Below are 25,080 nucleotides of genomic sequence, written 5' to 3'. Positions count from 1 at the left end.
ACGGACATCCTTAAACACCTCCCCACCTTTGAGGGGGTTAAAGTACTTTACTGCGTTTGCAGGGTCGAAAGACTTTCCCTAATACATCCTCCCCTTAAAGATGGAGTGGCTCTCTCCCCATCTTGTGCAGGTTTTGTGGGTCTTGTAAGGACTCTTTTTGTTTTTTAATCGTGTTTGTCCAGGGCTTCTGGGAGGGACCTGTCTGCCTTTATTTTCTTTTGATCACCCCCCTGGTGTTGATTGCTGCTAACCTATACCCTTGGACTCCCTTTGAGAGGGTGCGGTGGGCATGATTGGTCACCTAGACCCACCCACAGCTTCAGGAAGCAGATATATTTTGGCAGTAGTGGACCATGCCACACGGTATTGTGAAGCTATACCCCTCAGGACAGTCACTGCCCCTTCAGTGGCTTGGGCCCAACTATATTCACCAGAGTGGGTTTTCCAAAGGGTGTGGATTTGGCTAGAGGCACTAATTTCATGTCTGAATGTCTGAAAGTGATGTGGGATGAATGTGGTGTTATCTGCAAGTTCACCACCACATATCATTCCCAGACTAATGATCTTGTGGAAATGTTCAATAAGACCATGAAGGGCATGATCATGGGTTTGTCTGACACACTAAGGAGGAGATGGGATATTTTCAACCCATGCCTACTGTTGACCTCAGGCTACGGGCAGATTGTTCTCAGTCAAGGAGCAAAGGAGAAGTCAGCATTCTCCACACCAGAGGGACATTACCAGTTCAAAGTAATACATTTTGGTTTAAAGAAAGCCCCCGCCACATTCCAAAGGTTGGTGAACAGGGTCCTGTCTGGGCTGGAACTGTACAGTGCAGTTTATCTGGATGATATAGCTGTGTACAGTTCCACCTGGGAGGATCACCTGAAGGGAGTGATCCAGGCCCCTTCAACAGGCAGGCAGACTATCAAGGCCAGTAAGTGCCAGCTAGGGCAGAGTGCAGTGGTGTACCTTGGTCACCTTGCAGGTTGAGGCCATGAAAAACCTCTCTAACCCAAAATAGAAACTATTATGGATTGGGTAGCCCCTGCAACCCAGACACCAGTCAGGGCATTCCTTGGTCTAACTGGGTACTATAGAAAATGTGTTCAAAACTATGGTTCCACTGTGACTCGACCGGCCAGAACTCACTCCTAAAAAGCAGCCCAAGAAAGTAATTTGGCCTCCAGAGTGTTGGAAGGGCTTTGACACTTTGAAAGAGGCTATGTGTTCAGCACCAGTGTTACTGGCCCCTAACTACACAAAGGAATTTGTGGTTCAGACAGACGATTCAGAACAAGGGATTGGGGCAGCGTTGGCACAAATAAATGAAGGGGGCCTAGATCAGCCAGGTGCCTCCATTAGCAAGCAACTCGTCCATAGAGAACAAATATGGAGTGGCATTGAGAGGGAAGCCTTTGCTGTATTTTGTTCCCTGAAGTTGAAACCATACCTGTTTGGTACTCACTTCTAAGTTCAAACTGACCGTAGACCTCTCAGATGGCTCATGCAGATGAGGGGGGAGAATATAAATTTGGTGAGGTGGCCCATGTTCCTACAGAGGATGGATTTCACGGTGGAATGGAGGAACAGCAGTGAGCAAGCCGCACCGGAGTCTAGGCTAGCCGTTTCAGCGCACCGTGATCCTCGACCCTGCGGTACTATGCCTATTGAACAGCTACCTTGCCTCATGGTCTCGTAGCTAGTGCTTCATTCAGGAAAAGCCTCCAATTCGGTAGAGACGGAAGGGCAGAGGGCAGAAACACATGGCATTGTAGCTCCTTGATGCTTTACACTGCCTCGCGGCACCTTTCAGCCCCCGTGCAACAATGGCGACGTTAATTAGCAAAAGATCACAGCCTTCCCATTGTGCTGTAAATCAAATGTTTGCTACATGGGTCCTGAACCCCGAAGAAAGGAAAAAAGAAAAGCTGTTCTGCCGCTGTGGAGCTGTGTAGGTGGCGTGAGTCAGCAATCTACAAATCTAGTGTTGTAGCTGTGGAGCTACAAAATGGTATGATAATCCCTCTCAAGCACTGGCAAACCGTAGCAGCTCCGCTGAGAAGAGGGTGGGGATATTTTCAGATTGCAGTGAATAGCTGACGGTAGAGGTGGCGGAGAAGCAGAATGTAAGGGGCTAAATGCTGCAGCCCGCCATCTGGTCTCCACTCTCGCCTTGCTCCGCTCTGCTCTGGATCACCTGATGGCCAACATTGACTCACCCACCTGAGCAGGTAAATGTAATTTCCCATTGGGAGCAGATAGAGAGTTGGAGTGTTGTGTCTCTGGACTCATATTTAAAACACAACTCATGGTGAAGTTGACTTTTAAGTTGTAAGGCTGAAAATGCCACTTGTGGAAAGTTGGCATTTTCTTACTTTAAGCATTACATGCCTCTGCCTATCTCTGAATACTCGTCTGGGTTAGGATGATAGCTGGGCTTTGTGCATTCCCTCTAGACAGTCACATTAAGGGAGCTGGGGTGTGATATTTGCATCCTGATGGACCATCACCAGACTGATGGGCCTTCCTGAGATAGATTGGGAGAAAGGATCTTACACTTGCACCTGAATAGGGCTGTGCCTGTCCCCACACAAATATATGCATTCCCCTGTAGAATGTTTGGACCTAGGGCAGGAAAGGCAGGGACCTTGTGATCTTCAAAGCCTCTCAATGTCCCCCCCATTTCAAAGGAACATTTGGGTATACGTACTGGACCCCTGGTACCACAAAATCAGAACTCTACTGGAACCAAGGGTTTTCTGCCTGAAGGAAGAGCTGTTGTGCTGTAGGAGGGACTGCCACTTTGCTACTTTCTCTACTGTGTTGGCATGATGATTACTGTGCTACAGGACGAACTACCACTTCTCAACTTGCTCTGCTGTGTTTGCCTGCTGTGATCTGAGAGTCCTACCTGTTCCTGAGGTGTCCCCTCTATTCTGGGTCTCAGAAGTGGGTTTTGCAGCTGTTTTAAACCTCGATGTTGATGAATCACCAATGCAGTGGCTGTTCAGCAACAGTGTTTCCAACGCAGACTCGGATCGACGATACCCACCCAACCACCAAAGCTACTTGACAACGATAGCGCGGCTCGACATTGACTCAGCGTCTGCATCAACAAGGGGCTCGGCACTCTAGTTTCCATCGCTGGCACAGGTTGGCCCAGACACTCAACTCCATCCTTGGATCAATGACAAAGCGGAGCCTCCAGATTCCTTACCTTGATTCTTCGACATCGACGCTTTGCTCTATCCATGGTACTTTGTCAGCAGGACCTGTCTGGGTCCTGTAGCAAGTCTGCCAGCGATCGCGGTCAACCTGAACTTTGGATTTGCACCGGTCCCTTGTGACCTCAAGTAACCAATTGACCACTAGTAACTTCTAAGCACTGTTTTTACATTTAATCTTTAAACATTTATATTGCGACTTCTACTTATTGGATTTTTGTCGTTTTGGTCTTGTTTTATTCAGATAAATATTCTAACCTGATGTGGAGTCTTTATGTGTTTTGCCCATGTTACTGTAATTTAAGCATTGCAAAAATGCTTTAAACATTGCCTCTTAAGTTAAGCCTGACTGATCTGTGCCAAGCTACCACAGGGTGAGCTCAGGTTAATTTAGGGTGTGTATCTGACTTACCCTGACTAGAGTGGTGGTTCCTACTTGGACAGGGTGCAACCCTATGCCAACTAGAGACCCCAGGGCATATTCTCAAGGAGCCATCGCCGGGTTAACGGCACTTTATCGCTGTCAAAGTTGCGATAAATGTATCGCCCCGTTCACAAGCTGGTGTTAACAGCCCATAACACCAGTTTACCCGCGATAGCAGTCACAAAAAACATTGCAGTGGAACTCGGCAACTATCGCTAATGAGATGCACAGAGTAGGCGTTCCTGTGCAAAAAGCTGCATCAACACCACACCGCAACATTCTCAACGACCAGCCACATCAGGGATAAGTCCACAAAATATGCGATATGGCGTGTTAGCAGCAGGAAACTAACCCCTTCTCTGACCTGGTGTAAAGTCGGACAGCACCAGAAAAGGGAGCCCAGCCCACAGCCACACCTGAAGGACAACAGATGCCATGGAGCTACTGATCATGCAGCTCGCAGCCCCAACAGGGCCACAACACCCACCGCCACCCCCCCAGGCCCACCACCACCCCCCCCGGACACCCCGCACCACCCCCCCGGACCACCGTAGAGGCAGTGCAGACACAGATCATGGACCTTCAGAAAACGCACCAGCCTCACAGACATGACACCAGAGTGTGTCATTGCCCACTACAGGCTCAAAAGGACAACCATCCTCCGCATCCGGAAGATCATTGTCCACAGGCTGACTGTATCAACACAGTGGACAACCAACATCCCTCTGTAGACAAAGCTGCTGGCTGTGCTGCACCTGTTGGCCTCTGGTACCTTCCAACCAACAACCACCAGAGTCGGAGGAGTCTCACAGCCAGCCCTATCAAAGTTCCTCACACCTGTCTTGGATGCCATCATCAACCTGGTACCCCAGTACCTATACTTCCCCCACACTGCGCAGGAACAGCTGGAGACCAAGCAAGGCTTCTATGCCATAGTTGGATTCCCACATGCTTTGGGGGCAACAGAAAGAACACACATTCCATCAATGTGCAGGCAATAGTGGACCACTGGGGACTCTTCACCAATGTCGTTGCCAACTACCCAGGCAGTGTGCATGATTCATACATCTTCCGACAGTCCACCATCAACCGGCACTTCCAGGGTGGCACCTACAGAAATAAACCGCTCGTTGGTAAGTACGATATGAGCACAACACACACCTCAACTCCACAATCATACAACTCACAACTCTGAGAATGTACACGTTACAAACCCACAAACAACATGCCAAACAAAATGTCCACTCACCAGACACGACAGCACAACTTACCGTGGGAACCTGGCCTAGCCCTGTACATGAGCCATCAATGGCATGGCACCTTAGCCACATATTAGCATAACGGTTCTTCTTTCCACTTCTCTGTCTTTCCTCTAAACCTGATGTGCTCATAATACATTCCCTATCTTAATGAGATATAACTTCAAAATCACTGTCTGTGGACCTTGACAACAGGCCTCTGCTACAGGCTGTAGGAAGACCTGACCAGATGAAGAATGCCATCATATAGGTTCATTACAGCTCAATGATGAACCGGTCATGTGAAATGGCAATTTTTTGAGTGGCTGCCACCTTTTTTAAACAGTAATAATATTATTGGCAAATATAAAAATTAAAATGAATATTAGGCTGACTGTATTCTGTGAGGCATGGGTCTCCGATCACTAGCCCATGCAAAGTTGTGAACTTTTTTCTAAGTAAAATACCCGTAGCAAGCTTTATTTACGCATGTTGTAAAAATCCCAAAAACTTATGCGATGTATGTAATCCCCATGTGCAATTGACAGCACCCCTCTTGAATACTTGGGTCTTCCACACGATCAATCTTTGAGGAAAATATTAGGCCATGTGATGGGAGGGTGGGTTGGAGAAAGAGACATTGGTCTCTTCTCTTCCTTCTCGAATACTTGCTGGCTAGGGTGCAATCAGTCATTTAAGATGAGTGTCTCTGTAAACCAGTAGGTCTCGGGCAGAGTCACATACGCATTTGTGAGAGGCATGTCAGCAAAGAGGAAAAGCAGCTAAACAAATGGGGAGTCATGCAGATGTTGAGTAAATGTCCCAAGCTGTCCTGTGGGATTGGGGAAGAGTCACCATGAGGGAGGTGGACTTTGCCAGGTATGAAGACAACATATTTGGCACCAGAGGACAAATTGGTGCAGGATTACCCATGTCAGGCCAATCCATCTGGATTGCTGCTAGCTGCCCCAACTGGTCTTCCTGCCAGAGGCACACAACACCTCTCACCACCCAAGCCTTTGTCTCTGTTGTGGGAGCAGTTTTCACACTGGGCCACAGCAGCATTGTTAATGAAAACTAGCCTCCAGGTGCATCAGGACAGGGTAACTTTCTAAAAGTTACTTTCCCTTAATATTAGTCACCCTGAGCGGGGGCTTAGTCGGATATGAAGACAATATAAGGGTCTGTGCAGGATTTCTCATGTCAGGCCAATCCCTCTGGACTGCTACTAGAGCTTGGAAAATATAAGTTGCATTATATGTTGATGTCTCTGGCAGGATATTTGTTTTAAGTCAGTATATGTTATACACAGAGCCACACAAACGCATACATATAAAGTGGAAGAAAGTGTAAAAAGTAAGAAAGGGACTTATTAATTGAGGCTGATGGTAGTCCACCACAAGTAATATTATCTTTATCTTGTTAGGTCAAGTTAAAGGATTCAATAGTTTAAACCTGAACTCAATCCATGGTAGCAATAATACAGAGCAGACATGCTCTTCTTAGATAAAATGTGTAAAGCATTTTGGAATACTAAAACAGTTAAAAAGTATAAAGCAGTAAGACCATGATAATTTTACATTTCTACATGTCCTTCATTTAACTACCATGTAACCTGCCTTGTGGGCTACAAGGCCTACATAAAGGTGACTTATTAATAGGGGTGGGCGGAATTTGCGAAAGTGCCTTTCTCCGCGATCACCCGAAATTTCGCGTGATCGCGGAGATTTTTGTGTGCTGAATTAAAGCGTTACTGAATTCCTGTTGGGGTTTCATTTTTGTGACAGGAGCATCGTGCCAGAATGAATCCTGCCCTGCATATTTACCCAAGAAGATGCCACCGTTTTGTGCAATACCTCTACTCAACTGGAGTACTTTCTACTGGCTAATCAGTAAGTGCTACCTCGTTGGGTAAATGTATAGTGCTTTTCCCACACTACAGCTGCGTAAAGGGTAAGAAGAGTTGTCTACGGTGACCATGTGTGTCTGTAATGTTGCCACCACGCCGACAGGCCCCGGGTTCCCTCGAGTCAGCTGTCCATCATAATGGGGGAAAGGGAGGTAAGACATTGCCCCTCGCAGTTCACATGCCTCTTGTTTATAAAGGGACAGAGACCGATCAGAGCAGCAGATGAGGAGATAGAACCTCCTGGCGTCAGGAGCTACACGGGGATTGCGCTCGAGAAATTTGTGGATGCACAGAGCTCCATCAAGGATCACAGCTAATTTTTGACGGTAGATGTGGGGAGAAAAGCACTCCTGCCCAGCCTCGACTTATTGATTCGTTACTGAATTTGAGCTTCAACTAAGTCCCCTGCTTTATTTATATTTGTAAGTGCTTCCTGTTGAGGTTTAATTTTTGTGACAGAAGCATCGTGCCAGAATGAATCCTGTCCTGCACCTGCATATGTCCGTTCCCGCCGCAGATCGCGGAAGTTTCGACATTTTCGCGTTCCGCGCGGAACGCGAAAATGTCGAAATTTCGCAATTTCCGCGAGCGGAACAGAAATTGTCGCACACCCCTACTTATTAATACTAAAAATGAAGGGTTTCTCCTGTCAAAAAGGGGTATTTTGACAGGATGGGATGCAGTTTTTTAAACTTCAGTAGCCAGGCTACAGTGGTAAGCCTGAAGTCATGTTTGCATGATCACACTACTGGATGGTAAAGTAGTTCTGCATTCCATTTTACTTTCCATGCCATGGGGAAATTGTGGGTGATACAAATGCCTTTCAGGAGAGTCAAATATGCCAATGAGGCCTTAGCCAATCGACACTTTTTGTGGGTCATACCATAAGCTCTGGACAGCAGTATCCCAGTGTGCAGAGTCTAACAACTAACAATAAAATAAAACAGTAGAAAAGGGAGTGGCACTCTAAAAGGGGCATTTTCTCAACTAGAGGACAAGACAAATAGGTTGTGATTGTGTTAACATTTATTACCATCTAGTATAGCCACTGCAAAAGTGGTGTTTTGGTGTCTCAGTTTTCTAGCAATTTCCTTATTCAGTTTGTGGTTACATTACCAATACATGCATTACAGAATACATCCAATACAATGGAAAACTCTTTACAGCTATATATTCATTGAATTGAACTGAAAGAAACATTTCAACATATTTTTTAATCAAATTAAGAAAAATGAGGAATATAGAAATGAATAACAAATATTTTAGTGCAGTAATTTGAATTAGTAGTTTGTTTCAGCATTTGCAGAACAACTCATGTGTATTCAATACATTGATTCAATAGCTCACTAATATGAAATTTTCTGTGTAAGTTTAATTGAATATAGCTAATAGGGCTTTGATGAAATCTCTTTATTTGCCATGATTTTGTGACTCCGGTTCAGCAAAGACCTGTACTTCACAAAGCGTGAGGCACTCCTTTCGTCCTCGTATAACGACGTTCACATAACGGCCGACCATTCCATGGCAGTTGAATGTCTGGGTATGACCAGCTGCGAGACTGGAAATGGAGCCGCACCTGGGGAGCCAATAAAAAGGCAAATCTGAATTAACCCATTGATGTTTGAAACAATCTGCCTTCCTGTGTTTCATTAATTTATCCAAAAGCTGTTTGAGGACAAGCATTGACAAAGAGATTAGGTTTGATTTTTGAATTGTTCATGCAGAGAGACTCATGACATACATGCACACATAGACCTGGCACACGTCCATAGACTAACATATGTAAATCATTTTCTTCAAGTTCAAGTGACATCAAGGTCAAACTGCGACAATATATAAACCTGGAAGTCCTTTGTATAATAAATGAAAAATGATAGCACCCTTGTTGGGTCCAAAAGGTCGAATCCCTTCTCTTCCTTGCTGGGATGAGGGGGAGCAAAAATGGTAGGCAATGTGGTGGTCTGCCCGACATGAAAAGGGGTAATCACCTTTGGTAAACAAGTGGTACGGGTCCTAAGGACAAAATTGTCTGAGAAAAAGGTTGTGTACCGGGATGAACTGAAAGAGCCTGCAACTCACCAACCCTGCAGTCAGATGTTATTGCCACAAGAAAGAGTGTTTTGATGGTCACCAGTATGAGAAGGCAGCTGTGCATAGGCTCAACTGGTAAACACATGATAAATTAAGTTCACATTGGGCAGAATAAAGGACATAGGAGGAAACGTGTTGTAAACCTTTTAGGTAAAGATTCGCAACAGGTGACTTGAACAGGAAAGGCTTTTCCAGCAACCACAGGAAAGCTGAAATGGAAAAAAGGTACCCTTTAACTGTGCTCAGAGCAATGCCTTGCCAGGCAAAAGATGAAGCAAACAAAAGGACTTCAGACAAGGGTGTAGACAGTGGATCAACAGGTTTGGTACCACACCACAAGCTACAAATTTGTCCCAGCAGCAGGTGTAAATCATTTTCCATGGGGGAATGGTAGGCTGCCAAGATAATATCACACACTTCAGGAGAGAGATCAAACACCCTCAGCTGTTGCTGCTCAGTCTTCACGCATGTAGGTGGAGAGTGTGCAGGTTCAGGTGCAAGGCCCTGCCCCTGCCCCTGCGAAAGGTGGTGAGACAGAATATCAAGTCAAAAATGTCGAATGAACCATTATATCGAGTGAAAAATGTTGTGGAATGGAAATATCGAGTGCAAGAATATCGTTGTCAAGAATATCTATTTTAAGGTAAGTAATATTCATTATTAAAATATAGAAGTCATTAATATCATTTGTGAAAATATCGTTGTTTAAAATGCCGTTTTTTAATAATTGTTTTTAGCATATATTTTAAATGTATATGACATAATATTTTTGTTTAATTATTGTTTGTTTCTTACTATATTAGTTGAATTTTTTAGTAGTTATAACATTTTATTTAATTAAAATGTTGTGTTTTTTAGTTCTGTAGTGGGTTGTGGGTTTATAGGGGTATTGGGTGGGAAGTAATTTAATTATAATAAATTAATGATTATTTTTTAATTAATATTATTTAATTGATATTTAATTATGTTAATTGTGTTAATTTTTTCAGGTAAATATTTTTGAAGGGTTGTGGTGTTTATAGGGGTGAAGGGTGGAAAGCAATTTCTTTTTAATTAATTATTAATTAGTTGTAAATTAATATTAATTAATTGATAATTCATTGTTAATTGTGTAATTTTGTTTATTTTTAGGTGTGGGTGTGAGGTTATAGGGCAAAAGGGTGGGAAGTAATTTATTTTTAGTTTATTAATAATTAGTTGTTAACATGAATTGATTAATTGACAATTAATTATGCTAATTGTGTAAATAATTTATTTAGGTGTGGGGTTTATAGGAATAAAGGGTAGTAATTCATTAATGTTTTAATAATTAATTAATTGTTAATTAGTATTAATTGATAATGTTGTTAATTGTTTACATGTTTTTTAGGTTTGGGATGTGGGTTTTATAGGGTGGGGAGTAAATTATTTTATTTTATTTGTTAATTACTTGTTAAATACTAATAATTATTTAATTGTAAATTAATTAATTTAATTGTGTTAATGATTTTTTTAGTTAAATTTTAGGTGGGGTATGTGGGGATAATATGGGTAAAGGGTGGGAAGTTAATTAATTTTAATGAATTTATATTTAGTTTTTCCTAAACAATATTTGTTTAATTGATAAATAATTATGTTAACTGTGCAAGTAAGTCTTTTTTAAATTTGATGTGGGTTTTGGGTTTTGAAGGGGGATGGGTGGGAAGTAAATTTATTTTACATTTTTATTTTTTATTTTAAATATAAATTCCTCTTCCCCTCCCCCCCCCCCCCCACCCCCCCCCCCCCCCGGCAATCCGACACTTTTCCTACTGTTGCACTGACTGGAGTGGGGTTATTATTATTATTTTTTTTGTTAATTATAATATTCATTGGTGTGTTGTGTTGGGTGGGAGTACCTATCTCTATATCTATTTAGTGCAAAAATGTTTTTTTAATGTAGTGGGAAATTTATATGTATTTATTTTGTTTTAGTAATTTATTTTATGTTATAATTTATAAAACTGATTAATTAAAATAATATTTAAAAATGTCAATATTTTTCATTAGTAAATTATTTGTAATTCAATTGTAAAAAAACATGTTTACTTTTCATTTTAAATGAAATTTGTTTCCTTTTTTAATATATTATGTTTTTGGTATAGTTAAATATGTATACATATATTTTTGATAATGGTATGTTATTTATGACTTTTTAAATTATATAAATTTTTAAAATATTAGTTTATTTATATTTTTCTACATATGTTCATATATATATAGAGAGAGAGATATATATAATATAGGTATTATATATGTGCATTTACATTTTTAAAAGTAAGTTTATTTATTATATGTGTTAAAATATACTTTTAAATAAATGTTATTCTTATAAATGAATGATAGTATTAATATATGTTTATTTTAATATTTTAAATTATATATATTTAAAAATCGATATTTAAAACAACTATATTTTTGTAAACAAGAATTTTTTTAGATCTTTTGTAGTTACCTTTTTAAGTATAGACAGTCGATATTTTTGTATTCTATATTTTTACGTCTATTTTTTACATCGATATTTTTGAGGTCGATATTCTTTCACTAAACCCCTGCGAAAAGAGATCCTCCCGAAAGGGCAGCTTGATTAGAGGATAGATGCTCATGCTCAGAAGTTTGGGATACCAGACTCTGCTTGCCCAATCCGGGGCCACTAAGATGACTTGGGCCCGGTAGTTCTTGATCTTCTTGAGAACTCTGGATAGGAGTGGTATTGGCGGAAAGACGTATAGGAGTCCAGAGGTCCACTCAAGACAAAATGCATCTCCGAGCAAGAGCTGCCTTGGAAACTCCAGCGCGTAGAACTGCTAACATTGCACTTTCTCAGTGGTAACAAACAGATCTAACCAAAATTCTCTCTAATCTTTAGAGAGACTTTGCACCACCTCGGGATGAAGATGTCATTCATTATCCATCAGGCATCGACAGCGGAATTCGTTTCTTCTGGCGTTTAGGAGGTGGCACTTACTATCCTTAAAACGTCAAGAGCCAAATCCGCCTTGGCACCGAAATGCAAGTTCCATCCAAGGGCATGTTCATAAGGGATGCCTAGAAATCCTCCAAAAAGCCAGTTGTGCTCAGCAGGCATGACAATGAAGCACTACCATGGAAGCAACAACTCTATCCAGTGAGTTGGTTGTATCCAAACCACATCTGATGGTGAACTTTGTAGCATCTTTCCTATCAGTAATAGTTTCGGAGAGTATGGCCTACGCCTTCTCCTGGACCATGGACAGCACTTGCGCAACTTTATCCATCACAGTGTGGGAATAATGGCTCACTAAGTATGTGGTGTTCACAGACTGCAGCCAGGCTGGTGGAAGAGAAAATTCTCTTTTCGAACATATCCAGCCTCTTGGATTCTATATCCAGTGTTGTGGTAGGAAATGCTTCAGGGTTTATCCTGGAGGTTAAGGCCTGGACCACCAGGCTCTCGGAGGTGGCCTGCAGGCAGAGAAAGGCTGGATCCCTGGAGCAGGGGGATAGGAGAGGGAGATTGTCCTCTGCATAGGATTGCCTGTGCAGGGCTTGGCCCACGCCCTGAGCAGGAAACCTGTGAGGGGTTCACTAAAGGAGAGCAAGGGTTCTGATGAGGATATCCCGGGCAGAAGCACCTCTGTCAAGACAGTGGTCTTGATCTTGACCATGGCCAGCTTTACCTCCAGGACCTCAGCCACCATCTAGACCACCATCACAAAAGGAGACTCTTTCTCCATAGTCACTGTGGGAGGAGAGATAAGGTCAGCATCTACTGAGGTGTCCAGATTACTGGCATCAGCCAGGTCCTCATACTAGGTGTCATAGAACATGGACTCTGCTAGGTGTCTAGTTTGGGGATCCTCAGATCCCCTATATTCATGTTCCTCAGAGGGACCTTAAGGAAAATAGGGCTCCATCTCCAGTTCAGGCTGTGCTGGCCTGATCTGCCCTGGAGCTAATGTCGGTGGACACCAGTCTGGCTCCGTATCAGTCAGGTATAACAGTGCTACTGGAATGGTCCCAAAACGAGTTCACCAAGTTGCGCCTTTGGCTGATTCAGACCCACCAATGGACCTTGAGGGTCTGACTAGCACCAAGGGTGGACCTGCCAGCTGAGCCCACTCAGAGACCCTACCGAACCGATGGGGCCTGAAAGCGCTCCAGAACTATTCAACGGCCCTAAATGAGGCTCATGACTTCATAAAATTCTGTTAGTTGGGTGGAGGTTGCTCCAGCTCCTGGATCCCCGGAAAAAAGCGGAACAGACCCATTGTCAGATGCCTGCTCCACAGGAATAACCTGGGAGCAGGGCCTTGATCTTTGTCATCATTTCTTTGAGTTACTTGAAGAATGGGGGCGATACGGAGAAGTTGAAGAGCTCTTCGAATTTTGGACTTCTTGCTGTGGGACTCACCTGAAGAATTCTGGGTTTGTGTGGAAGATTGATGCGAGTTGCTCCCGGAGCAGTCCCAAGACCTCCCTCACGAACAGGACCTGGAGTCGCACAGAGTCATGTGATTTGTGGCCAATAGCTTCATGGCCCACTCGGGGAAGGCTTCGGGGTTCATTGCCTTGCACTTAGGGATGGCCATTGAGTTGTGATCCCACTTCAGGCACCACAGAAACACAAAGTCGGTGGTCAGTCACAGACATCTGTGTAGTGTGGCTACACAGAGGACATGCACAGTGGGCATGCAGTTGTCGACCAAAGGCGAACCCGTCTATGCTTGCCCTCGCCTGGACAGCACCCAACATCCCGAATCCTAGTCCTTTCACCTCTCCCCGCAGTTACACAGCCACCACCCTGCATGCCCTCAAAGAACAGAACATTGCTGCCACACCACCCCCGCTTCACCTGCACTATCTGCTGCCTCACTTGTGACACCACACCCACTCGCACAACTACCACGTACCTCTCCCACAACCAATTTGTATGCACTCTCCTCAACACCCGCTTGCTGTGCAAACATGCCACTGAAGTCTGGGACTTGATCAGCTCTCTTGCATATGACATCATCTTCCTCACGAGACCTGGCTCAACCAAGGAGCCGCCCGACAATGCCACCACCATACCAGAAGGATGCAATCTCACCCATCGAAATCGTGGCAAGACTCCAGCGTTGGAATCACCATCATTCAAAGGGATTCCCTCAGATGCACCAAAACAAATTACCACACCATACCTTCCATGAAACACCTCATCTTCAGAATTGAAACAGACAATAAAAACACCATCAGGAGCACCATAACCTACCGCCCGCCAGGACCCCGCAACATCTTCTGAGGTTTCATCACCAACTTTATCGCAACTCTCATCATTGGCTCAAGGGACTACATCCTCCTAGGTGACCACAACTTCCACCACGATGCTGAAAATGACCCTAACTCCAACAACCTCATCAACAGTCTCAACAGCATTGGGCTCAACCAGATTGTCAAGAACCCCACCCACAGTGCAGGACACACTTTCAACCCCATCTTCACTTCTAGTGACAGAGTACACTACAACCACACCACTGAACTCACCTGGACTGTCCACTCCATTGTCCCCCTCACCAACACCACCCCAAGCCTCCACCTGCCACCCGACCCAACTCCGCAAGCCGCAGTTGGACAAAACATCCAAAAGTAATTTGACTAATGCCCTTGCCCTCTACCCACCACCACAATGTGAACCAAGACATCAAAAGCTTCAACTTCTGGATCACATACTCCACAAATATCATCACCCCCATCAAGAAATCCACACAAAGCAGATCCCTCAACAGGCTAGCTGGTACACTGAGGACATCAGAACCACCAAGCGCCACTGCAAACTCCTCGAAAGAAGATGCTGTACTACTAAAGACACTACTCAGCACACAAACTTGACCTTCTACAAATACATAAGACCAAAAAGATAGCCCTGAAATCACGCTTAGAAGCAAGGTCCAACAACCATAAAGAACTCTTTCGCATCGTCAAGGAATTCAGCAACCTCGCAGCCAAACCAACGACATAACCCCATCTCAGAACCTCTGTGACGACCTCGCAAACTTCTTCCATGACAAGCTTGCCAAGATCTTCAGCAAATTTGACACCCGACCCAATCTCAAGGACTTCCTTGATGAAAAGAACTGCGCACACAAACTAGCCCCCTCCAGCTTACCCTCATATGACCACCTGGAACAAAGTCTCCACCCAGGAAACCATCCATATCATGAAATCTATCTACTCAGGGCCCCCCTTAAAACTCTGCCCCCAACATATTTTCAACCTAAGAGCAACCCTGATCAGCCAACTCGCCACCCTACTCAACACCTCGATGGACGCAGCAGCTTTCCCTGAAGAATGGAAACACACAGAAGTCAAGCCTTTATTCAAGAAGCCCACAGCCAACCCCAGTGAACTGAGCAACTACAGACTCATCTCACTGCTCCCCTTCCCAGCCACGGTCTTTGAGGAAGCAAGAAACCAACAACTATCCAGCCACCTTGAACAGCACCACCTCCTGGATGGCTCCTAGTCTCGCTTCCCAGCAAACGCAGCACCGAGACAGCACTGATCGCAGCCACTGACAACATTCAAACACTCCTTGACCAAAGGGAGACAGTGGCCCTCATCATCCTGGACCTCTCAGAAAAGGAGTGAGAATTGATTAGAGAGATAAGACTGAGTGCAAGCAAGTATGAGCGAACCTTGTGAGAAGTCAGGCTCCCTCACTGGAATTCGAACCAAGGATTATGCCCACCACTTTTAAAGGTCACCAGCTACCACTTCACAGTCCCTTCATGGCTTTAGTACTAGAAACAGTACTATCAGAAATACTTGAATTGTTCTCCCACAGGAACGTCTTCCACTGAACATGTTTGTATCCTTGTGTGCAATCCTGTCAGCAGTGCTACTTATTTCTCTTTATTTGTGGGAAAGGAGTTCGCTTAAGACATCTTTCTGTGGGACTTCTGAAAAGTCAATTGAGTGACCCCTTTCTAGTATTTGCAGAACCCACTTGTCTCTTATTATCGCCTGTCACTACTGAATGAATTATTTAAATCGGCGTACTGCTGACAGGGGCTGGGTGATTGTGAGTGAATCTGGCAGCTGCAGTCAGACTTGTATAAGAACCTCAAGCCTTCCCTCAAAAGGAAAGTCAGGACTGAGACTTGATATGGAATGAACTAGGCCTGGGCGGAAAACTACGCTATGCTTGCATAGTTTGCGCTACTTCGCACTACGCGAATTGCACATAGCACAGTGCAAAAACGCGTAGCGTAGTTGGCATTTTATGCTCGCACGCGGTCCGCAACCTCAAGTAGGTGTCCGCGAGCGAGCAAAATGACATCCCAGCGAGACGTTTTCCTCGTTTGCGATCAGCAACATCAAGTTGCTGATCGTGAGCGTGGAAAATAAACCTCTCAGCGAGATTCTCAACGCGGGGAGGTCAGGTTTCTCATTGCAAGTGGTCGCGTATGCTCGTGACCGCTTCCGATGAGAAACTACCAGTCCGCGTTGAGAAAGCTTCCGCTCGAGTAAAAATCTACTCGAGGGCCAGAAAACGACCGCTTGCACTGTGCAAGATACCGTTTGCGGACAAGCATGCGTCGCTATGCGTAGCGCTACTACGCGGACTATGCCCAGGGTTAGAATGAACCTGAAAACATGTAGAGAAGTGTCCACTATGGAAGGATATTAGCATCTTTCGGTACTCCATTGCTTCCTTGATCATCTCCTCCAAACAGACACCTACCAGTGAAAGGACAATACATAATCAGATTTTTTTTTTTTGCATTATCTGTCTTCCGAGGTTGAAACCACGTATGACATTCAGCCACCCCTGCCACACATATTGCTGAGCAGATATTGTCAAACATGAGATCTGACAGACTCAGACTACTTTTTTCATGTCACTAATGACTTGAAGGCCATCATCACCCTCTTGAAATATATGAAACAAAGCCTAGAAATCTTTAAGTAGGGACTGTGTAGAATATATAGCTTAGAGGGATACATGCAGATTGAAATTAATTACTACATACCGTCTCTTAAGAGCACCTTTGAGCTTCTTATCTACCTGATTGTTCTACCTGAAAATGATCCTTGAAGATGGCTCTACTTGGCACCCAGGGCTTGCAATAGCAACTTGCAGATTGAAGATCATGGTGGCCAGCCTGCATTCTAAAGAAATCCCATTCTCAGCCTGGTAAAAAGCTGTGACCAGGCAGGTGATAATAACCTCGTTTGAGCAGGACCCTGAAAGACTGCACGGCAGCCCCACTACCGAGAGGCTGGATGCATCTTACACAGGCACAGTCCAATTTTCAACAAGCATTTTCAGCCCGGGCATGCAGGAAGATGCTCTACATGAGGCTCTTCGCACTGTAAATCTTTAATTTTAATACCGCCTGGGACATTCAAGAGGAGGCAATCTCCTGCAGGCTATGCAACTACTGCAAAGAATCGTGGCTTCACCTTCTGTGCTGCTACCCCAAACTGCCCGACGAGCGCTGCTGCCTGCTTCTCCCTTTCTTTCGGTCTAACGGCGTCAGGTGCTGCAGGGAGGCCTTGGATCTGTGCTTCTCTGAAAACACGCCAAGTGCCCTAGCCAGACTGGGGAAATTTACGAACTCTGTTCGACTTGCACTTACCAATGACGTCACAGGATGATATTAGCCCTTTGTGGTACACCACATGTTCAGCATCCAGCTTTCAGGAGACGCAGACAACCAGCATTGACATCTGCAAGGGTTAGACCCAATGTGCCCCATGGACATGAGGCCTTACAATCTGCAGGTTGTAAGTTTCACACTTACCTGACTCAGGCACCATCGTGGTGACCCTCACTCAAGGGGGCTGTGACGCTAACCAGTCTAGATTAAAACCTCCTAATGTGTCCTTTGCTAAACAGCCCGAGCCCCAAGCATCACTTGGCCTTACTAGTTGTCACTTTGCACTTTAGCCCCTACTCCCATAACTCTGGACGTTTTCCTAATGCTTGAAGCTGCTATAACCATCCGAACTAATTTGAATCTTTTTTATTCAATTTTGACTCTGCTCCGATGGTGCCATGAACCTCGCCAAGAAATAGTATTGATTACATTCTTTTAAAAGCCTTACTTATAATGTGCCAGTCGTATTAATTGTAATTTTTATGTGTAACTGTAATGTGCAGTTCTAGACATGTAATGATTTTAATTAATTGAACATCAAAAAATTACTGATTACCTGATTGCCAGGTTGAAATTAATCGGGCACCACCGATAATTTAAGCTTCACAATTGCAAGCTTCTTCTCCACTATTTCTATAAACTTCAAAAGTCTGCCCGTGAATTGCAAACTTTCTCCTTGTAAACTGGCTATAACTGCTTGTCGACATGTTCGTATCATTTGACTAATAAAGTCCGACCTCAGCAGCCTCCTACGTTCAACTATTAAAGCGGGACAACTACAAATAATATGACAAATATCTTCTCTCTTGTTGTTACAGAGGCGACATGTCCTCTCACTACTCATCTTTTTCCAAGCAGGGGCGTCTCCAAGAAATTGGCTATTTCCAAATCGGAGATTCATAAACTTCAACTTTGCCCTTTGGCTATTTAAGTCTCCTAGATAGCTCTGAGGTTTTAACATACCGTAGGAAGCAATAACTGTCCACGCATGGTATCTCTTTGCCAATGCTGCTTTATCCCATAATTTTTACTGCACCCATTTATTACTTTATTAAAAGCCACCTGTGAGAGGGGTAAAGCCCATATTTGTTCCGCCTTAAACGTGTCTATCGCCAGTTTAAATTATTCATGAGCCTGCTTATGTTTACTATCACATATTGCCTCCCAGACAACTGTCGTAAGCGAGGAGTTATTATCCCTTTTACGTTTATGGCAGAATTTTAAATATGCTCCTTGTAGGAAGGTGGATATCTGACTATGGTTACCCCCAAATTTTTGCCTAGTGTCTAGCTGGTTTTTCGACTTAGTTGGCCTGAGATCCTGCTATTCAGGATCTCAGCCTGGCTGTTCTCTCTTTAAAATGGACTCCATGTACCCTAGGTACATACCCAATTGGTTGGATCACCCTGTCAGCCCCTGTACCAGTGTACACTAGGTACCCAGGGCATTGGTGTACCCAAGGCCTGCCAAGGGCTGCAGCATGTATTATGCCACCCCAGGCTTGGCCTAACAATTTGACACAACTGGCTGATCACTCAGCTGGGGTAAGTTGGTGTAATCACCTCTTACTTAGGTGTAGTATACCTATACCTAACCTTAAATGGGACACCTGGTAACCTATAAGTCACTCCTATGGCAGGCCTTAACAATCCTGAAGGCAGAGTGCTTGGTTCCATGTGAGATGGTGCTCTGGCATGAGCTGAGCCTGTCTGCAGTGGTCGGAACAACTTCCTTCTACTGTTTCCAGATATCGTCATACCATATACTCTTAAGTGCATTATGAACCTCGCGGTTAAATGCTATCTTTGGTTTGGCTTTATCAAAACATGTCGAGTAAGGTGTCATACGAATTGGAATACTAACCCCTCGCCAATTCTGGCGACGGGGTTAGCATTCCACCCTTCTAGAGGGACACGACATGTACAGTGCCTGAAACCCGGGTAAAATCAGACATAGCCTCAGCTCCACAAAATGGATGCTGCCACCACAGACACAAGTCTGCCCTCCTGCTGCTGGGAGTCCTTTCAGCTTGGGAGGTGTGGACAAAGGGTTTCCTGCCAGGGGAGGTGCGTGCACCACCCCAGACAGGATTTTGTGTATTGGTCAGGTAGGGCTTGAAAGAAACCAGACATGCCTGTGGCTCACAAGGAGCCTCGGTGCATATGCCAGTTCAAACCGGTCCTGGGGCACACCAGTCCCGGGCCTGGGGCGAGCTGGACAAAGGATTGGGGGTGTAACCACCCCCCTTCCTGGTCCCACCCATAGGGAGGGACCTAGCAGGTAGTCCGGCCCCTAGAATCCGAATAAAGGTAGGAGCTGTGTCCTAAGACTTCAGACATCCTGGAATCAACTTGAAACTAAGAAGAAGACGGGAACTTCGACATTCTGCTGCACAGAAGACTGAAGAAAATCTCCCCTGTGGTCAGGGAGTGACCACCTTGCTAACGCAAGCACCATCCAGCGAATCACCGTCTGCTTTGCCGCCGCCTCCCGCCGGAGCCCGAGCCCAGAGACTGACAAGACCTGGACCTCCAGACCTCTCACCGCCCGATCCACAGTCCCTGCAAAGAGGAGACCCGTGGAGGCACCGAGACACGTGGAGCCAGCCATCTTGGAACGACTACGACAAGCTGACCAGTGCAACAACCGAGGCTCCCTCCAAGTTGTGCTTTGGGTCCTGAGAAGCCCAACCCTCGAGCAGCATCTGCACCAAAGGTGAGCCCTCCAGCATCTCCACGATCTGCGTGGGGCCCTTCTGCATTTTGCCACTCGACGCGCCTAACCGGTTGCTGGCCCGCTGGCTAGTGGCCATCTTGGCGACGAAATCTACGACAAACACCGCTGGTCTGGTTGCTCCAGACTGGCCCTTGCTCCCCTCCAAAGGAGCAATCCCTCTGACCTTGCTGGTCAGAACCAACAGCTGATTTCCGATTCCTCCTACAATTGCTTTTGCCAAGGCTTGTTTGCTTCGATCAAGTCGCCGACAGCGAGAGCCTGCGTGGGACAGCTCGTGAGCCGACTCCTGGACGTCGTCGACCTTCAGGGACCACGTGGCTGCGGAGACAAGCTACCCCTCATCACCTGTTTGCACCCGACATCGCCTGGTACCCACCTGGTGCCACGCTGGTCACTGGCTAGTGACTGTGAACACTGTCCCCTCTGCTTACAGGTCTTCAACATCTCCGATCCACTCTTGGATCCACTGCATCTCTTCCCGACCGACCGCCTGCAGCATCTTTGTCCCAGGCTCAACGGAACAGATAGAAGAAACCCGACGCACTTTGAGGCCTATGCACCCGCTTCCTGTGGGTGAGGTAAAGCTGGTACTCCGGTGCCCCTGTGTAGTAATACATCTCTAGTGCCTGTGTTCCAAATCTTAAGTTCCTAGGTCATCCGGAAGATTCCTTTTGCAGTAACTTTGTACTTTTTACGCACCCATTGAAACCTATGGGAGCACGCGTGTGACTATTTGCTCTGCACACGCCACCCGTGGACCTCCTGGTCACTAACTGACGTTAGCTCCTTGTAGGCCCAGCGATTCTAGAGGCCCTAGGCCTTTTCCCTTTTCTGTTCGTGGTACTTATACCACTATTTTAGTATATGGTTCGAGTGGCCACCAGGGCCTATCCATATAAAGTGCAACTTCTGTGTATTCTGTGATAATCTTGTTTGACGATTTGTGCTCCTGTGCTCATAAAGAGACTAGGGGTTACTTTGAGAAATAAATACATATATATTTTGAATATATATCTGTGTGGTGTCCTTTCATTGGTATAAAAGGGGGTTACTATTGGTAAAACAGCCTGCTTAACACGCTTCACGAGTTTAGCCTCAAAGACTGCTTAGCCTACGCTACCACTAGGGCAGCTAGTCCGAAAAGGTTGACTTACAACCACACCATAAGGGTTGCTTGGCATGGTACAAGGTGATCACTTTAACTAGTGAGCATCATATACCAGGCCAACTTCTCACATTGGTGAGCAGCGGTTGGATTTGAGCTTGCTGTGTTTTACCATTGTAATCTCTTGGTTACCAATTGAAAGATCACATAGGTACCTGTAGGTACATATAAAACAAGATTAGATATACTTAAGTTCTACTGAACTTAGTTGTTGTAGAGCAAAGGGAGTAGCACACCCTGACTACAACTACTAGATAGGTTTAGTAGGTAAACCCAAGTGTAGGTAGATTGCAACACATCCACCCACACTTAAGAGCAATGGCCGGGGCAGAGGGGTCCACTGTACCCATCTCTGTTGAGAGTGACCCCCAGAGGGCACCATCCAGCTTTGCTACCCTTAATCAGAATGAGCTCAGGCATTTGGCAACTCTTAGAGGCCTTAAACAGCCCAAGAACCCAAACTCTGCTGAGCTCAGAGAGCTCTTACAGAATGATGAGAATCAGAGAGCACTCAAGAAAGCTTCCCAGTTAGCCCCCTTAGGGACAGGAACAGGAGGCCCCCCTTCTAAAGATGCCACTGAAGTACCCCTTCCCAATAGTCACCCCTTAGATGGGATGCCTACCACAGAGGATGAGAGTGAAAAGGATACTGACAGTAGTGAGGATGAAGGGAGAACTAGCCCAGTGCCAAGTATTATACTTGGCCCAGCTAAACCAAGGCTATTGGGGACTGACAGTGGGTTCAACCCACTGGATCTCCCCAGTGGACTTAACACAGGGCTTGGAAGGCAAAGGAATCGCTCAGGTGACTCCAATGCTTCCCATGGCTCTAGAGGCTCTCAAGGTCACTCCAGGAGAAGGATGACCACCCCTCAGAGGAGGGAACATGAGGCCAAGATGCAAGAGGCCCAGCTGAGGATCAGGAAGCAGGAGCTAGAAGTAGCCCTGATGGAAGAGAAACTTAGCAAGGCTAGACAGCATAAAGAGAGTGGGTCTATACCCACTGGTGGCAGCATTGTCCCTAAGGACAAAGATAGGGTTTTCGACAATAGAAACCTGTCTAAGGTTGTGCCCCCCTACAAAAGTGGGGATGACATCCACAAATGGATAACTGCTCTTGAGAGAGCCTGCAAAGTACAGCAGGTTCCTGAAGACCAGTGGGCAGCAATCCTCTGGCTCTCCTTTGAAGGAAGAGGCAGAGACAGACTCCTCACTGTTAGAGAAGAGGATGTCAGAAACTACAGAGTCCTGAAGAGTGTTCTGGTTGATGGGTTAGGCTTAACCACTGAACAGTACAGGTTAATGTTCAGAGATACCCAAAAGACACAGACTCAGGACTGGTCTGAATATGTTGAATGTGCCACTAAGGCTTTGGAGGGTTGGTTGCTGGGAAGTAAGGTATCTGATTATACAGGATTGTACAATTTGATGATGAGAGAACAGATTTTAAGTAACTGTCAAAACCAGCTCCTCCATCAACACCTGGTAGACTCAGATTTGACCTCTCCCCAAGAATTGGGAAAGAGGGCAGATAAATGGGTCAGGACCAGGATCAGGCCTAAGAATCAGGGTGGTGACCAAAAGAAAGATACCACCAAACCTCAAGAGAAGGGAGGGGATAAGGCAAAAGAGAAATCTTCCTCAGGGCCCCAAAACTCCACACAGGGTGGTGGGTCCCAAGCTCCCTCCTCTACCACAGGTAAAAAGCCTTACTGCCATGAGTGTAAAACTCCTGGGCATTGGAAAACTGACAGCAGTTGCCCAAGGGCTACAAACAAAACTGTTCCTCCAATTACTCCTGTCACACCACCTATTACTGTCAGCAGTAATCCCCCAGGTGGTGGGAGTGCCCCCAAAAATTTGGGTGGGTTTACTTGGGGAACACAGGGGGACCCTGGCTTAGCCAATTCCCCTGCAGCAGATACTCTTGTCTGTGATGGTGGCATGGGGTTTGCCAACTTCACTGCCTGTCCCAACACTTTGGGTAGGTACAGACAGGAGCCCTACATCAATGGTACAAAAGCTGAGGCCTACAGAGACACTGGGGCTAGCATCACAATGGTGGCCCATTGGCTAGTTCCCTCTGAGCAGCTTTTGCCCGGTTTCTCCTACCAGGTGACTAACATTGATGGCAAACAGAACAGTCATCCCATGGCAGAGGTATGTCTCAGCTGGGGAGGGGTCACTGGCCCTAAAAGGGTAGCAGTGTCCCCAACCTTGCCTGTAGACTGCTTACTGGGGAATGACTTAGAACTCTCCGCTTGGGCTGGAGTTGAACAAGACACCCATTCTAAAATGGTAGGCCTTTCACAAAAGGGTAGGGGGGTTGTGCCATTCACAACCCCTGTCCAAATAGATTTCCTCCCTGAAAAGGTTGGAAGGGCAGTGGTAGCCACAGCCCAGGCACAGACAGACTTCCCTGTAGGGACTGGCAGAGCTGTGACAGTCACAGCTCAAACACAAACTGAGTGCCCCCCTGAAAAGGTTGGCAAGGCTGTAATGGTCTCAGCCTATACTCAGACTGACATAGGTGTAGTGAAGCCTGAAACAATGGATCACTCCACACAAACTGAGAGTAGTGGGGAGGAAGAAAAGTCTCCCTCTCCCCAGACATTAGGAAAAGGTCAGCCTCCTCAGGGATCTGACCTCACCCCTTGTGAAGGAACTGCCCCAGAGGTAGCCAGGCCTGGCCTGGCAGAGCCTCTGATGTCAGTGGCCCCTTCCAAGGTGGGATCCAGTCTGGTGCAGGTAGCCTGCCTCTCTCTACCCTGCCTCAGTCAGCCCAGGGCTGCAGAGGTCAGGGAGGCCAGTGGACCCCCAGAGGGCCCCTGTCCACAAGAACCCCCCCATCAAAAGAATGAGGATTGCCTGGCTAGTAGCCCTAGTCAGGGGATGGGTAAAAACATTCCTGAGGGATCTCCTTTACAGGTAGTTAGGGACCTCCCCCAGAGGGATTCTGTTGGGCACAGGCAAACCTGGGACCTTAGGGCCCCAAACCTGACCTGTCCCTCCAGTAAGCCCACAAAAGGGACCCAGCCTCCAGCTTTAGGTAGCCAGAGGCTGACCCTGAGAGCACAGTGCAACTCAGTTAAGGAAAGAAAGGCATCCATGGTGGAGGGGGATTGGAGGAAGCTGAGGCCTCACTTTGAGGACACTCACTTCAGTACTCCATCTCAACACCAGCCTTTTACTTTGCCAAGACACACCAAAGGTAGAGATTCCCTATGGTGGAGACCCTCTGATACCCTTAGGGTGAGGGATTGCTTAGTGGACCATGAGACAGGGGGTAACCATGCCAGTGCTGGTTCCTCCTTATATGGCCACTTGGGCAATATAGGCTTACCTGGTCAAGGTCAGCCTTATCTCCCTTCGTTTGGGGGGGGGGTTGTGTAGGAAGGTGGATATCTGACTATGGTTACCCCCAAATTTTTGCCTAGTGTCTAGCTGGTTTTTCGACTTAGTTGGCCTGAGATCCTGCTATTCAGGATCTCAGCCTGGCTGTTCTCTCTTTAAAATGGACTCCATGTACCCTAGGTACATACCCAATTGGTTGGATCACCCTGTCAGCCCCTGTACCAGTGTACACTAGGTACCCAGGGCATTGGTGTACCCAAGGCCTGCCAAGGGCTGCAGCATGTATTATGCCAC

The 25,080-nt window shown here is 45.9% G+C and overlaps 1 protein-coding gene across 1 annotated transcript in view; it reads right to left on the bottom strand.

The window, feature by feature from the left end:
- Positions 1-7,806: 7,806 nt before the first annotated feature.
- The window catches only part of LOC146822082 (uncharacterized), a 237,178-nt gene continuing 219,904 nt past the window's right edge, over positions 7,807-25,080 (bottom strand). Inside the window, exon 7 of the mRNA XM_085613179.1 lies at positions 7,807-8,374. Coding sequence (XP_085469305.1) covers positions 8,209-8,374 — 166 coding nt within the window. The 3' untranslated portion in view covers positions 7,807-8,208. The remainder of the gene's footprint in view (positions 8,375-25,080) is intronic.

The sequence above is a fragment of the Triturus cristatus genome, chromosome 6, assembly GCF_964204655.1.
Source record: "Triturus cristatus chromosome 6, aTriCri1.1, whole genome shotgun sequence".
Lineage (NCBI taxonomy): Eukaryota > Metazoa > Chordata > Amphibia > Caudata > Salamandridae > Triturus > Triturus cristatus.
This window is presented reverse-complemented; position numbering and strand designations above follow the sequence as displayed.